This window comes from Staurois parvus, unplaced genomic scaffold (genome assembly GCF_062004578.1).
Source record: "Staurois parvus isolate SC_StPar_1 unplaced genomic scaffold, SC_StPar_1.0 ptg000149l, whole genome shotgun sequence".
In the NCBI taxonomy this organism is placed as follows: Eukaryota; Metazoa; Chordata; class Amphibia; order Anura; family Ranidae; genus Staurois; species Staurois parvus.
In genome coordinates this window covers 5,994,412-6,010,718 of record NW_028317945.1, presented here as the reverse complement: position 1 = coordinate 6,010,718, position 16,307 = coordinate 5,994,412, and the positions used below count along the sequence as shown (strand labels likewise).

The 16,307-nt window shown below is 40.7% G+C and overlaps 1 protein-coding gene across 3 annotated transcripts in view; it reads left to right on the top strand.

Moving 5' to 3' along the window:
• Window positions 1-8,403, top strand: part of TRIOBP (TRIO and F-actin binding protein) — a 129,955-nt gene extending 121,552 nt beyond the window's left edge. For all 3 annotated transcript variants that reach the window (XM_089674277.1, XM_089674278.1, XM_089674276.1), the window contains exons 13-14: window positions 1,810-1,973; window positions 2,976-8,403. In XM_089674277.1, the coding sequence (XP_089530403.1) occupies window positions 1,810-1,971 (162 nt within the window). In that variant the 3' untranslated portion in view covers window positions 1,972-1,973; window positions 2,976-8,403. The remainder of the gene's footprint in view (window positions 1-1,809; window positions 1,974-2,975) is intronic.
• Window positions 8,404-16,307: the final 7,904 nt, after the last annotated feature.

Here is a 16,307-nt window from a genome sequence, read left to right as displayed (position 1 = left end):
TGAAGCACCTTTTGATTTTATTACAGCACTCAGTCTTTTTGGGTATGAGTCTATCAGCATGGCACATCTTGACTTGGCAATATTTGCCCACTCTTCCTTGCAAAAACACTCCAAACCTGTCAGATTGTGAGGACATCTCCAGCGCTTAGCCCTCTTCAGATCACCCCACAGATTTTCGATCAGATTCAGGCCTGGGCTCTGGCTGGGCCATTCCAAAACTTTAATCTTCTTCTGGTGAAGCCATTCCTTTGTTAATTTGGATGTATGCTTTGGGTCATTGTCATGTTGAAAGATGAAGTTCCCCTTCATGTTCAGCTTTCTGGCAGAAGCCTGAAGGTTTTGTGCCAATATTGACTGGTATTTGAAACTGTTCATAATTTCCTCTACCTTGACTAAGGCCCCAGTTCCAGCTGAAGAAAAACAGCCCCAAAGCATGATGCTGCCACCACCATGCTTCACTGTGGGTATGGTGTTGTTTTGGTGATGTGCAGTGTTTTTGCGCCAAATATCTCTTTTGGAATTATGGCCAAAAAGTTAAGCCTTAGTTTCATCAGACCATAACACATTTTTCTACATGCTTTTAGGAGACTTCAGCCCAGACACATGAAGAATACGGGTGATTGTTGTCACATGTACCACACAGCCAGTACTTGCCAAATACTCCTGCAGCTCCTTTAATGTTGCTGTAGGCCTCTTGGCAGCTTCACAGACCAGTTTTTGTCTCGTTTTTTCATCAGTTTTGGAGGGATGTCCAGTTCTCGATAATGTCACTGTTGCGGTATATTTTCTCCATTTGATGAGGACTGTGTTCCATGGTATATTTATTGCCTTGGAAATTCTTTTGTACCCTTCTCCTGACTGATGCCTTCTAACAATGACATCCCTCTGATGCTTTGGAAGCTCTCTGCGGACCATGGCTTTTGCTGTAGGATGCGACTAAGAAAATGTCAGGAAAGACCTACTAAAACAGCTGAACTTTATTTGGGGTTAATCAGAGGCACTTTAAATGATGGCAGGTGTGTACTGACTCCTATTTAACATGATTTTGAATGTGATTGCTTAATTCTAAACACACGCTACATCCCCAGTTACAAGAGGGTGTGCACACTTCTGCAACCAAATTATTTTAGTTTTTTTATGTTTACTCCCCCCCTTAAAAGATTTCAGTTTGTTTTGCAATTGAGTTGTGCAGTTTATAGGTCACATTTAAAAGTGGAGAAAGTTCTGAAATTATTTATTAATTTGTAGTTTTTTACATCACAGAAACCTGACATTTTTACAGGGTTGTGTAGACTTTCTATATCCACTGTACATCTATACCAATAAAAGACTTAAAGGGTAGCTAAACCCTAGATTAAAAAATAATACCTTGCAGTTTACCAGTTCTAGAAACATTTACCTAGGTGAGTGTCAGTGAACAAAAAGGGTGGTGTTTTGTTCAGGAATGCCTCCTAAGGTTCCATCATAAGGTGTCCCAGTAAGGCTTGGATAATGTGGTACAAATTCTGCCTAAATTGTCTGCTTTTGGGGCACTAGCACTATATAATAGGTGACTTTGTCCTTGCAGCTTCTGAAATAGTTGGAGGAATATCCTGAAAGTGTTTGGGCAACATCTTCTGAAACTTGGTATACGTGCATCAGGAGTTTATAGTTCATTTTAGCAGCAGATATGTTGGTCGGGCACTTAGAAGTGGCTGACCATATGTCCTCCCAGTCCTCTGCTGCAAATCAGACCAAGCTCCCCCTCCCATTTCTGGAAATAAGTATTTTATTCTGAGCAAATTGTGTTTTTATCTCATCTTTTTCAAGGACAAGAGGTATGCATCAGAGAAGTACAAAGACATTTATGTGGAGCTGAATAATATCAAGTCCCGCTCAGAGCGTGAGATTGACCAGCTAAAGGAACATTTGCGACTCGCCATGGCAGCACTGCGTGAAGAGGCTGCACTACGGAACAGCGTAGGAGAATAACAGTGAGAATAATATTATTATCCTGTATTTTTGTACACATCAGATGTAACATAATTTGATGACTTCCGTAACTGAAATTAAAATGACCATCATATGTTTTATAGCTAGGGTTTGGAAGATCTGGAAAAATAAAATGAACAACAGGAGTGTGTAATATGTTGGGTTTTTTTTTTGTTTTTTTTTACAATGATAAAAAAAATGTCTATGAAATGGTATTCAGACTATATAACATGAAGACCATAATGAAAATATCTGAGACTTTATGTAAAGTCCTAAATTATTGCAAGTTCTCTCAGGTGAAGGCAAGCAAATCCTGGAATACAATTCAAGTAATGCTGTACTTCTCAATGCAGTTCTCAAACAAGAGAAATCTGCATTTCTTTCACTAGGGGCACTGAAGGGGAAAGGCTCCAGTTTAGTTTGCTTGTGGGCTCTCTTAATAGACAAGTAAGAGGGTAAATTTGACGAATTAGTTTCTTTATAACCTTTAAATGATTCCTATTAATGCTCTCCACCATCACAGCATAATGTTAACTCAGTCTAGTCAATAAAACACATCCTTGCATGTCAGAGGTGCACTAAAGACATTAAAAAATAATGGAAATAAATTATGAGGACCATAATGAAAGCACAAGTAGCTTTTCCCTACAGAGTTCTCATTCCAGAAACATTCTTTTTGCTGCTTCTGGATCACCACAAGTTTTGGAAAACAAGTGTAGTTTATTTACTGAATAAGCTGTACTTTTATTTCAAGCATAATCCTTTTTATATACACCGCATTTCATGTACCCAGTGTAACAAAATGACTTTCAATTTCTAAAACTACTGCACACTGGATTTTTTTTTTCTTTCAATTTTTCCAAAATTTTAAATTTTTTCCCAGGGAGAAAATATTTTTTTTTTCCCCATGGCTTCATAATTTCCTAAAATTTCACATCTCAAGTTGTAGCACATCCCAAAGCTTACTCTGTCCTGACACTTTTTTTTTCTTATTTAATTCACAGGTTATTTACATGCCTCTTTTCATGAAGATATGGATACCGTGTATATGCAGACACTGTGACATCATTGCATCTCTGGCTGCGCCACAAAACTGCGTCATTTTATATGTGAATCACAGGATTTTATACAGTTTATTATTTTTATTATTAAACAAAGATCCTCTTCCATGTGTCTTAAGACAGTAGCACAAGGTCATATAACCCAATATCTGCGACACCAGTTTTGGGATATTTTAGTATATTTTACTGTTACGTATGGCAGAATGTAAATGTTTGCTTTTAAAGACCAACTGTATATGTGGACATGTAAGTGACATAAATGCACTGGGAGCAATTGTGGGAAGACATAGTAGAGCACTGGGTGGAGTTGAGCTGTGCAGATGTGAGTGCACCTGAAGGTTGGGAATGTAAACAATGGCAGTAAATTAACAGAGTGAATACCATTTGTATACTGAAAACAGAACCAGTTGTATACAGAGAGGTCACTGATAAAGTGACTGGCTAGAGAAAGGTTCTATCCAGACATTCTGTATAATAAGCTGCTGGGGAGTGGTGTTATTTTTGATGACAGCAGTTTAATCCTCACGTGTAGGCACAGAGTGTGGTTCAGGTCAAAACTGAATATTTCTAAACAAAGTAACACTGAGGACTGGTTCGTATGCCGGCAGTGTGAGAGTGATGTATGTTTCTATAGATCCCTTATTTACAAGTGTGAACACAAATTTAAAATAAAAATGTTGTTACTATTTGCATTAAATCATTTTTATACTGAAGATGTGAAATATAATGATCATCTCACCTTCTTTGGGATCATGTAGTTCAATATTGCTGCAAAGTATTGCCAGTCTGAGCCACGATTATTTGACCAGTACCCTGGGAGTGTGTGCTACGATCTCTGGTGCACAGCCTTGTCTGGTATCAGATGGCAAATAGCCATAAGGTGGAATGATCGAATGTCCAGCTATATACTATTTGCATGTGGCTCCACAAATGAATCATTTCACACTATGGAGAGATGTACATACTGTATGTTTCTGTTCATGTTTTTCTTTAGACTACTTGTGTTTTTAAAATGTAGGGATCTATTTATGCAATGCAAAAACTGCCAATTTAATGCTATTTTACTCTGCACTGTATCACTCAGCTGTACTTGTCTCATTTACAGAAATCTTATCCAGAATAAGTAGTGGAAATTTTGTGTGCCGTTTAACGCCATATAGTTTCCAATTCAGCATTTCTTGATATAAAACAACTTTTATACTATTAACAGGGAAAGTAAACATAAAGGCACCAATGTTGACTGTCCGGAAGAAAAGTAATCATGAACGTACGCAGTAACTGAAGGGTGCTATCATACATCTTTGTAGAAAACCAGGGCACACAATTGTCACTAACACTTGCTAACATCCCTTGCACACAGCCCTCTGTGTTTCTTTGCCGCATGTGCTGCCTGAATCTCCATTTGCAAATTTTTTGAAAGACTGAAAGGAATTATGGAATGAGTATATAGAAATGGTTTCAAGGCAAAATATAAGGCCAGTATGTTTAACCAGATGTAGACTGCAAAATCTACAAAACCCACCACCAGCATTTTTTACTCCTATATTATAAGAAGATTGAAACCTGCTGGTGATTGGCTTTGTTGATCTTTTTGTTTTTATATTAGATTGAAAGCTGGTTAAAAAGTGCATGAATACTGCTGTTTTTGGTCATCTTTACTACTCATTTTTAATACTGTATTTCAAAACTGCAGTGAGATAGCTCTCCACTTTTCAGGGAGCAGGCACTGGCGATGTATGATGGTGACAATGGGGTAAAGGCTGTTGCTGCAGTTGGAATGAAAGTGTACTTGGTGCTGCTATTCTTTTAAACCCTGGTCTGGTGGACTGCAAGGGTCTCATTACTAAACAATTGATAAAAAGATAAGACCCCTCACCAGTCCACTACTGAGCTGCACAAGTCCCAGGACTGTGAGACTGCAATCTGTAAATACTACTGTAATTTGTGAATGGGACATACAGTGTATTATAGAACATGATTCCCCGCCGTGTCACTATCACAGTAAAAAACTAAATAAATCTGGTTTATTGTAATTGATAGGACAGGGAATTATAATCCATATTACACCATGTTGCTTATTTACAAAATGACAATAGGTGGTTATACAAAATAGCATGTGACTTGAGCTGTTTGCTTTATATTGCAAATGACATGCAGATTCTCTTCACCAATTCCTCAAACAGCAGTGGGCATAACAAGCTGAATAGTGAGCTAAATAGTCTAATTATGCAGTGCAGTGGAAAGCTTGTGATGCACAGCTGAGCTGAAGAGTGTATTTAAATAAATTACTATAAATGAGTCATTCATTCTTAAATTATTATAAATGTGCAGGCATATTTATGGAATAATTATTGTCGTCCTTGACATGGGCCTCAATTCCAGTTTGAGGACGTTAAATACAAAATATACTGTAGTATATGTGCTGACTGTTATTTGAGCAAGATGAACTTCAGAGCCTTACTAACGCTTTGTCTGTGGGCTTGTGAATTTGGCAGTCCTTACTTAATATACAGAAGGGGGGGGGGGGGTAAATAAGCTCTCTTTTGGTGGTATTTTTCTTCCAAGAGTTTTGAAGTACAACATTTTGTTAAAATTTTACAACCAGTGTTACCTTACAGTAACACGTATTATGTCACCAAAAGTACATGTCGGCATTATTTAAAATTAAATTATGCTGTTTTTTTTCCACAATATATTCCATATGTGTTTTTTTAAATACTTATACCATGAAAACCAACAATATGAATGAAAACACAAACCTTTTGTATGAACAGTATAAAAAAAAAAAAATAACTAAAGTGAGTGGGGAGAGGTAAGGAGTTTTTAGGGCTGGTTGATATATTAAGGATTTAGTAAAGGGTGACATAGAAAATTTTTTTTTTTTTAATAAAAAAAATTGTAATTGTGGCTCTGAAGAGGTGCAGCAGAATACAATGTATCAATAACTGTTTACATTTTGACAAGCAGTGAGCTTCTTACAATCTTTGTGGCTGGCTGCTAAAACTGTTCTACCACAGATCAGGAGCTCAGCTGTCCAACTGACAGAAGGTCCCTGCAGCTGGGTGCATGAAATTGTGCTCACCAGGCATAGAATTAACAAATGTATTGGGTACCTTTTGGCCCTTAACCATCTAGACAAGCTGCTAGCAGACTCAGCACTACTTTAATCTTGCTGAAAGCCTGCTAGCAGCCTATTTTACGTAACAACTAGCAGTTCCATTATGTTTTGTGCTTAACATCACTAAATTTGAAGGTTGCTTTGAAAGCTTCAAGAAAGCTGTTTTGAAGCTTGCTGAAATGTTTGTAGCAGTTTGCTGCACACACTGCTCCTATACAAGCTGAAATCCATGTGTACTAGAGCTTTTGTCTAATCCTTACACTTTACCATAAAGAGGAACTTCACTCGGGGGGGGGGGTTGGCAGACAGTAGCTACAAAAAGCAGTAGCTGGTGACTTTTAATAAACACACACTTACTAGTCCAGGGATTCAGTTCTTCCCTCACCAGATGTGGCAAGCAGTTTGAGTAGTGCTGCACTTGCTCAATGGACCCACAGCCTCCTGGGACATAAGACAGGAGGTGGCGAGGGGAAATCAGGTGATCTAGGCTTACCTGTGAAAACTTGATACCCACTCCGTGAGGAAAAAAAAAAAAACACTCCAATACAGGCAGAGGAGGAAAAAGTGGAACTTCCATGTTTAGAGGAAGTTCTGCTTTAGGGCTCGTTCACACTTGGCAGTTTTACCAACGCTTGCCAAATGCCCCTATAGCGTTTGGCAAGCGTTGGTCCGGCGTTTGCGGAGCGTTTTTTAACGCTCGGCAAACGCTCCGCAAACGCCACATGCGCGGTTTAGTGGCGGTTGCTAGGCGTTTGCCGAGCGTTAATAACGCCCCACAAACGCCTATAATACAGTTTGAGTGGTGTTACCGCTCCACAAACGCCCCGCACCGCAAACGCCGGGCGTTTGCGGAGCGGCACCATAGACAAGAATAGGAGGCTTCAAAGCCTCCTGACTCGACCAGAGGCGTCCGTTTTGCCACGACGCAAACGCTCCCGTTAGAACAGCACCATGTGCTGTAATGTGCAGAATTGGCAGAGGCGTTTGGGAAGCAGTAAAAACGCTTTCCAAACGCCTCTCTGCCGCCTGCACACTTAAAGTGGAACTAAACATTCTCATCTGCCATGGATGGTGCTGTCTTAGCTTTTTTAGATCTGCAGTTGCCTTTGTGCTGCACATGTTGTCATTCATGACACCAGCTATTGGAGGGCTTGATCAGTTGAGAGCTGACATGAGCATACTGGCAGCTGTGACTGTTATCCTTAGAGGCATGCCTTAAATATAGCATACACTGTGCATGCACTGCTTTGCAGATTTTAAATAAAAACACAGAAAGAAAATCACTTCAATTACTTAAGTGTCAGGGTGCGGGGTTACCTGAAATCTGACTGTTTTTGCTTTGCCATCCATTTTTATCCAAGGCACTGTCTCTCAACTATAGAGCACACAACTACCTCAAATACCAGAGCTCTGTATTTGTCTACATTCCCTTTTAAAAGAGAACCTGTCTTTTTTATACTATGTCTTATGATGTCAGGCATCGTGCATGTGTGCATTTTTTTTCCATTTTGATTGACTACCTGTGTGTGACAAACATGGCAAAGAAGCTTTTGCACATTGTTGAGCTTCCAGTGTACTTGACCGCACAATTTGCCTCATTTGCTGTGTGTAAAAACATGTCTTGCTATCTGTTTTTAGGGTGCCATTAAAATCGAATGGCACAGCAAGAGGGGCAAACATTTTCCAAATGATTACATGGTTGTGCACGTGTTCACATGCTATACCATATACAGCCTTATGAGCAATAAGCAGGCTTCCATTGATTACCTCCATATAAAATAATTACCTGGCTGTTATGCAGACTCATTGGCTTTAATATTATGTTTATTGCAGTACCTGAACGAGTATCAGAGCCACAGATCCAAAGTATTAAAGGATGAAGGGCAGTATGACAAACAGGCAGTTATTTTTAAAAAGAGGTCAGCAATGGCAGCCTTTGTCCTTCTCATAAACAATGCCCTTATAGGTCTCTGATTTTGACACTGTTTTGTACTCTCTCTAGCTGTTAGAGAAGTATGTGAGATTTTGAATTCAGGTGACACTCAAGCTAAAATGTTTTTTTTATCTGCTTGCATGAGTGTAATTGCCCTCTTAGTGTGTTGAACGGCACCTGTAGTCAGTCTGCATTGTACTCAGATGAGAATTGTTTCCGCAGATTCTTCCAATAACACAAAGTAATAGTAGACCTGGTTTAAAAAGATGTACTATATGTCAGCTTTTATATACTGGAATTAAATAAACTTTGTATACTCAGCTGTGTGAAACTCTTACCTGTTTCATGTGTTTGGTGCAGAGAACCCAGCCCCACCCACAACTTGTGATTCATTTTGGCATTCCTGAAAAAAACTAATCCTGTAACCCTCTGTGTCTGCTGAAGCCTTGCAAGGTTTCAGAATCTTAAGGGAAAAAATATCTCTCTGCAGTCTGAAGCTACACAAATATAGCTGTATAGGGAATGCATGGGCACTGGATTTTAATATTTGCAGTCACATTGAAGTGCACTGGAACAGCATGGCCCTTTACAATTACAAATATACCCAGGCCACAAATACTCCAGAATTGTTTAATCGTTGCCTGTAATAGTCATCAGATTTGCAAAGCATTTAACAAGCTTTGGACAATTTTCCTGAATTTCTTAAAATGGCCCTGTCTCCAAAAGAAAAAAAATGAGAGAATAACTAAAGGCAAAATTTTGGGGTTTGGATAGAGAGCAGAAGTATTGGAACATCTTTCAGGTTTTTATCGCTGTCTGTGCCTATGATACGGAAGAATAACCCGCTCTATTTGTCCTGTTTACCATTATCACTGAAACGTTGAAGGTAAAAAAAAAAACAAGTGTGTTTCCCCAGAAGAGTAATAGAATGGAAATTTCGAAAATAGTAGTTGTATACTCACAAATGTAAACGGGCATATCATGACCAACAATGGTCCATGGTCTGAAAAGGTGCACGAGTGAAAAGGACACTTGGAAATGGCTGATGCATTTCGAGGAGCGATCTTTTCATCAGAGCCTGAGTTGGCTCCTCGAAACACGTCGGGCATTTCCAAGTGTTTTTTTTCACATGTGGGACTTGTGCACCTCTTCAGACCATGGACCATTGTTGGTCATGATATTAATGTTTACATTTGTCGTTTGTGAGTATACATCTATTTTTTACGATTAAAGTTTTTATTGAGGTAATGAGCAAGGCTTGTGTGCCCCTTTCTTTTTTTTTTTTCTAGTGCCATATTGGGCTACCCCTGCTCTTAGGGGGCTGCACAGTATTGCCGTATTGGTTAGAATGCTAAGGTCTATGAAGATTTTTCCACATATGCCATATCCGGTCCTTTAAGTGCAGCAGATTTTTCATTCTTTTCTTCTTAGAATGGAAATCTTTCAATGGGGCAGTAGTTCTGTCCGACAACCAGGGATTCCCTAACTTTGAAGAGATTTCCTGTTTTTGGCTAAGGGCCAAGAAGTAGGGAAAAACTTCCCAATGGGGCACATCTTGCAAAAATAAAATTGACAGGTTACAACCCTCCCTCATGTAGGATATATTGCATATATTTAAAAAAAAAATTCATATATGGCATTTTTTGCTGGCTGATAGCTAAAAATAGTGGGAAATTTGAAAAAGTTTTACTTTTGACTGCTGGTGCTTGTAATTGTTTTATTTTCTTTGGGTCTTGCTAAAATCTTTTACTTTTTTAAATCACATTTTCTGTCACTTTTTTTAAATAGCATTTTTTTTCTTCCTTTCCTTGTCTTCCTTCAGTCTGCTAATTAAGGGGAGAGGTTAATTGGTCACAGGTGATACAGGTCCTATATAACTTGCTGTAGAGCTCACTCTGAGCTTGCCTGTATTTTGCTTGCCGGACCTTTGACTAAGTGGAGTTAAAAAACCAGAGTGGAAAACAGGAGATTATAACAGGAGTCTACTAACCTGTAAGTGACAACTGATATTTCCTGTTAATATTGTAACTTGGATAATGTGTGCTAACAGGGTGGAAGGTTTTGTGCAGTGCACAGTGTGCTGCATGTATGCAGCAATGGAACAACAGCTCCAAGATAGATACCGCTGTGACAGATGTGAGCTTGTTTCTCTTCTGGAAACCTTCCCTTCTGGAGGAGCAATTTGCAACACTGGGCAGAACCGACAACCTTGAAAGGGGTCCTCTGCTCTCTGAGCAGGTAGCTAATGGGATTGATGTGGAGGGAGGAGGAGCTACTCAGGATTAGCAGGTAGGAAGATGGGTTACTGTAACGAGAGGGAGTGGTAGGGGCTCACAAAAAAGTAAGGCCGGCCCTAGATTTGCCAAGTTGGGTGAAGATGTGGAGGTGGTAGACCTGGATGTCACGGCTATCCTTAACAGCTGGGAGGGCAGACCATCTGGGAGGGGTGGTGAGGGTAGTGCAGGAAGGCCTAGACAGCTGGAGGTAGTAGGGTTTTCTATAATCGAAAGGACTGAGAATAATTTGTCGCCAGGATCGCCTCAACCAAATGGTTTGCTGTCTCCTTGGTGCCAGGGTTCGGCATGTGGTTGATAAATTACTGGGAGGGGCTGGGCATGGCCCAGCTGTCTTGGTTCATGTTGGAACCAATGACAGAATACATGGAAGATGGAGGCTCCTTAACCACTTCCAGTCTGGACACTTTTACCCCCTTCCTGTCCAGGCCAATTTTCAGCTTTCAGTGCTATCACACTTTGAATGACAATTGCGCGGTCATGCAACACTGTACCCATATGAATTTTTTAGCATTTGTTTGAGACAGATAAAGCTTTATTTTGGTGGTATTTATTCACCACTGGGATTTTTTTTTTTTGCTATGTAAATGAAAAAGTCCCAAAATTTTGAAAAGTGTTTTTCTTATAAAATTTTGCAAATAAATAGTATTTCATCATAAATCTTGGCCAAAATTGATTGTTATCTTTATAGTAAACATAAAAAAATACCCAAATTAGTTTATAACCAAAAGTTATAATTTGTTAAATTTAAATTTTTTTTTTTTTAATTATTATTATTATAATACAGGATTTATATAGCGCCAACAGTTTGCTCAGCGCTTTACAATATAACGGGAGACAATACAGCAAAAGTACAGTTCAATACAAGAGGGATAGGAGGGCCCTGCTCCTTGCAGCTCAATATTTTTGTTTTACATTCTGTCACCCTAGCAGTACAGTGTCACCATTTTTTTTTTTTTTTACACCCATAAAGGCTGTAAAAGCAATAATTTCTCCTTCTCTCTAGCATTGAGAACTACTGTGTGAGCTGTGATTGGTCATGGCTTGTCACATGGTACAAGGCTGTTGTGAATAGCCTTGTACCATGTGACCTCTGTGATCATTCACAGATTTCACACGTAGTAAGCAATGATGGCACAAGTGACATCTTGCTTACTACTCTGCATGTGATCACTGATTGGCCAATCAATGATCACATGATTGGGACCTCGCAGAGAGGTCCCGTCCGACGATCGGTGTTCCACTGTGTCCAGAGGACACAGCGGGCACCGGATCGCGGTGCTGCACTCTCCCAGGGAGCTCTCACAAGCAGGGTGTGGGCAGACCGTTTATAAACGGCCACCCGACCCTGCACTGCCACTGTCTGGCAGTTTATATACATGGGCCGGACGGAAAGTGGTTAAGAATCAATTTAAAGAACTAGGCTGCAAGTTGAAGGGAAGGACCTCCAAGGTGATATTCTCTAAAATATCACCTGTGCCATGCACAACTCAGGAAAGACAGGGAGAGATTAGAGAACGCAATGCATGGCTGAAGACCTAGTGTAAGAGGGAAGGATTTGGGTTTCTAGAGCACTGGACTGACTTTTTTCATTGGGGTGCAACCTATATGCTAGAGATGGTTTGCACCTAAATGGAAGGGTGTCTGCTGCGCTAGGGGAGAGGTTTATGGGAAGGCTGGAGGAGTATTTAAACTAGTATCGAGAGGGAAGGGAGAATTAGATTATAATGGGGAAGATAGATCAGACAGGGCTCAGTCCTTAGTGGTGGGTGGAATAGGGAAAGATGGGGGGGGAAGGCTATGGCAGATAAGAAGGTTCCCATGTTACAAACAACCAGTGGAATTGGTACCATTTGTATGAAAATAAAAAAATATGCAAAATACATGTGTCAAGGAGTCATCGAATTAAAGTGTTTGTTCACCAATGCCAGAAGTCTGCCAAGCAAAACAGGTGAGTTGTAAGCTTTGGTGCATGAAGAGAACAATGATTTAATTGGTATTGCTGAATCTTGGCTTCATTCTTCACATGACTGGGCCATTAATATCCCTGGCTATGTTCTCTTTTGGAGAGACAGGGTAAATAGGAAAGGTGGTGGTGTTACTCTGTGAGAAGTGATCTCAGAGTGCGTGTGAAAGAGGACCTAGTTGATGGAGAGTGTGATGAGGCTGAAGTATTATTGGTGGAACTGCACATGGGGGTGCATACTACGAAGGTAATCAGAGTTTGTTATAGGCCTTCCAGTGTTAATGAGGAGTTGGAGACAGCTCCTTGCATAGATCGAAAGGGCTGGGACAGTGATATTGGAGACTTTAACTACCCGGGCAAAAATGTTTAAACCTGCTACAGGACAATTTTATGGTACAGTTCATAGAGGCCCCTACTAGGAATGATGCTCTGCTGGACCTGGTAATCTCAAACCATGCAGAGCTGCTTATGAATGTCCATATAAAAAAACCATCTGGGTAGCAGTGACCATAACATGATTTTATTTATTGTTGTAAACAGCGAGCACATACGGGAAAAATAAAACCGCTTAATTTTAAGAGTTAATTTTCCAAGGCTGAGAGAAGACTTAGACTGGGAGGGAATATTGGCATTGGTGAACGTAACACAGAAATGGGAGTTCTTCAAAAAGACTGAACACACTGCTAAATATATTCCCATGGGCAACAAGTTTTTAAAAGGCTAAAAATCAAACCTATGTGGCTTACTGCCAAAGTTAAAAAAGCTATAGATAATAAGAAAAGAGCTTTTATTAACTATAAAAATTAAGGAACTCTATCATCATTTAAACATTACAAAGAATATAACAGAATATGCAAAAAGGAAATAAAGGCTGCAAAAATTGAAAACGAATGAGATTGCAAAAGATATCAGGACCAACCCCCAAAAATTCTTCAAATATATGAATAGTAAAAAGGTTCAGTCAGAGCATGTAGGCCCTTTACAACATAATCTAAAATGGGTGACTGGGAGAAGGCAAATTTATTAAATTCCTTCTTCAGCTCTGTGTATATAAAGGAGCATGGGGGAGCTCTTGTCCAGAATGGGCATGGTATTGACACAGCCCCAGATGATCCACATTGGCTCACAATTGATCCAAAAATATTTAGACAGTATAAAGGTAAATAAAGCACCTGGACTTGATGGCATACACCCACGGGTCCTTAATGGCTTTGAAATGTAAGAGCTCAATTCTTTGTTTATAATTTTTAGGGATTATTTAATGACTGGCATAGTACCACTGGATTGGCGTAAGGCCAATGTGGTTCCAATATTTAAAAAGGTCAAAATCTTTACCAAGTAATTATAGACCTGTTAGTTTAACGTCTATAGTTGGGAAGATATTGGAGAGTTTAATAACAGACCACATAGATGCGTTTTGCTGGAAAAATATTTTAAGAAATTGACAGCATGGATTTATGAAAGACAGATGTTGTCAAACAAATCTGATTTCTTTTTATGAGGAGGTGAGCAAAACCTTGGACAAGAGGGGTGGCGGTGGACGTGGTATACTTGGTATACAAAAGGGTTTGACACAGTTCCCCACACATGGCTAATGTGTGTGGTAAAGTCTACAGGCTAGGAAAAATCCATATGTAAACGGATAGAAAACTGGCTAAAAGATCGTATTCAAAGAGTAGTGGTTAATGATTCATACTCTGAATGGTCTAGGGTCGTCAGTGGTGTGCCCCAAGGTTCAGTGTTAGGGCCAGGGGCGGACTGACGATTTGGAAACTCGGGTACTGCCCGAAGGCCCAGGGTCAGTAGGGGGCCCCATTAGATGCCCCTGGTACCTTTTTCATAGGCTTCTTTGAGTTTGGGCAAGGACACAGGCCCCATGATCCCCTATTGCCCGGGGGCCCCATGAGTTGTCAGTCCGCCCCTGGTTGGGGCCCTTACTTTTTAATATATTTATAAATGATATAGGGTCTGGGATTAAAAATAAAATTTCAGTCTTTGCAGATGACACCAAGCTGTGCAGGGGAATAACGTCCTTACAGGAGGTCTTCAATTTACAAGCTGACCTCAATGCACTCTTTAATTGGGCAACTACAGTTGTGTTCAAAATAAGTGTTGTGGGAACTCGCTTCTAGTGGTAGAGCTTCTTCAAAGCACAAAGCAACTCGCTTCTTTTTAAGGGCCTTTTTGCCCAATTTTATTTAAAGAATGTCCAACAAAAATGCTTCCCACGCAGGGGTATCCACCATCAATCAAATTAACAGTATTCAGCCTCCTGGCTTGTACACAGTTTTAACTCTGTCTCCTGCAGAGTCTTCCCCAAATATGGCACTAGCACACAGCTAGTCTGGCTTCCACCTGACTCCAAGGCAGAGACCTCCCGTCTGCCGGGGTGGAGCCCTCCTGACTCCTATCTGCCGGGGTGGAGCCCAGAATCATGGCCTGGCCTCCCCTAAAAGGCCTGCACACACCTGTGCAATCAGCACGCTGGCTGCTCCCAAAATATGGGCCCAGGATTGGAGATTTCATCCCTCCCAAATCTCTAAGAAATCTCCAGGCTACAGGTCCCAAAACAGGCTTTACAAACCAAAGAGGAAACTGATAAACCAGTTTCCTCTGCATTATGAGATCTGCCTGGAGCCCCTCAACCTGTATAGTTGAGAATCCTGGGTGTCCATCATGATTTCCACCGTGGCAGGATACCGTACTGCCACATATCCCCCCCCCCCCCTTTGTTTTGATCCCGTAGGGGGCAGAACACACAAGCCCAAACTCTTTAATTTGGCACCTCTGTGCCAGCTGTCACCCATATGAGCCCAATCCTGACTGACATTCTTTTCAAAGGGAAACTTTCCTTCCTGTCTGAGACGACTTTCCCTGTGTTCTCCTAGCACACGGACTTGGGCCCTATAAAGACACTGTGCCTTTTTACGGGTACGCTTCCAAAAGCGTTGCCTCTCTATTTTCCTTGGGGCCACCCAAGTCACCTTCCCATTAAGGAACTTCCAAAACTTAGGACCTTTCTGAGGCTGAGGTTGACGCCTGAGCTTTAGGTGTCTGATAATATTAAAGCTACGCTGCACTTTCAACAGCCGGTTACCCTTTACCTTTGAAGGGGTCACGCTTTTAAACACAAAAAGTGTGGGTTCTTTTATTGGGGTTAACTTAGTCTCTCTCTGCATTCTATGGACATGCATCCTCTTACTGACTAAACTTAGCTCTGCTTGTTTCCCCCCGTACACTGCATGCTTCCTTTTGTCACTGACATTCTCAGACGACAATGTCCTACTCTCCTTCTGAAGGACAGCCCAATTGCCTTGCCCTTCAGATTTTTTTATGTCAGGGGACCTCTTTAAATAATCCACTTCCTTAAAGTTTTCCTTCGGGGCAGATATGCCATTTAAAGTTTCTCTTCCCAGACTACCCTCCTGAACCTGTAGGGGGCCTAATTCTACTGCAGCTTTTATCTCAGCTGTGTCTACCACATCCTTACCCACCACATCACATGTTTCAGGGTTATCCGCACGCATGTCCACATGACCTTCAGGTCCATCATTAGGTTTATGGTCACCCACAGAAACTAAATGATCGACATTTACCAGTGCCTCGCACTTTTCCACATCATCAAATTTACAATTTACCAGTGCATCGCACTTTTCCTCATCATCATCAACAACATTTACAAGGGCCTTGCATTTTTCCTCATGGTTAGAAACATCCACACCTTTGTCAGAACTCATTTCAATGTTTGGCAGGGCAGTGTCTGGAGACCAAGCGCACACAGTGGAGTGGTGGTCTCCCATGGCAACGTCACTATCCACCAGCTCCACTGGCACATGAACCTCTTCCAGCAACTGTCCTGACACCTGACCATCATAACATAATTCCACATTTGGTTTACTGACCCCAATCACTTGATTTGTGCCATCTGACACTTCCACCAACAGCAGCTCATTTGGTATCACAC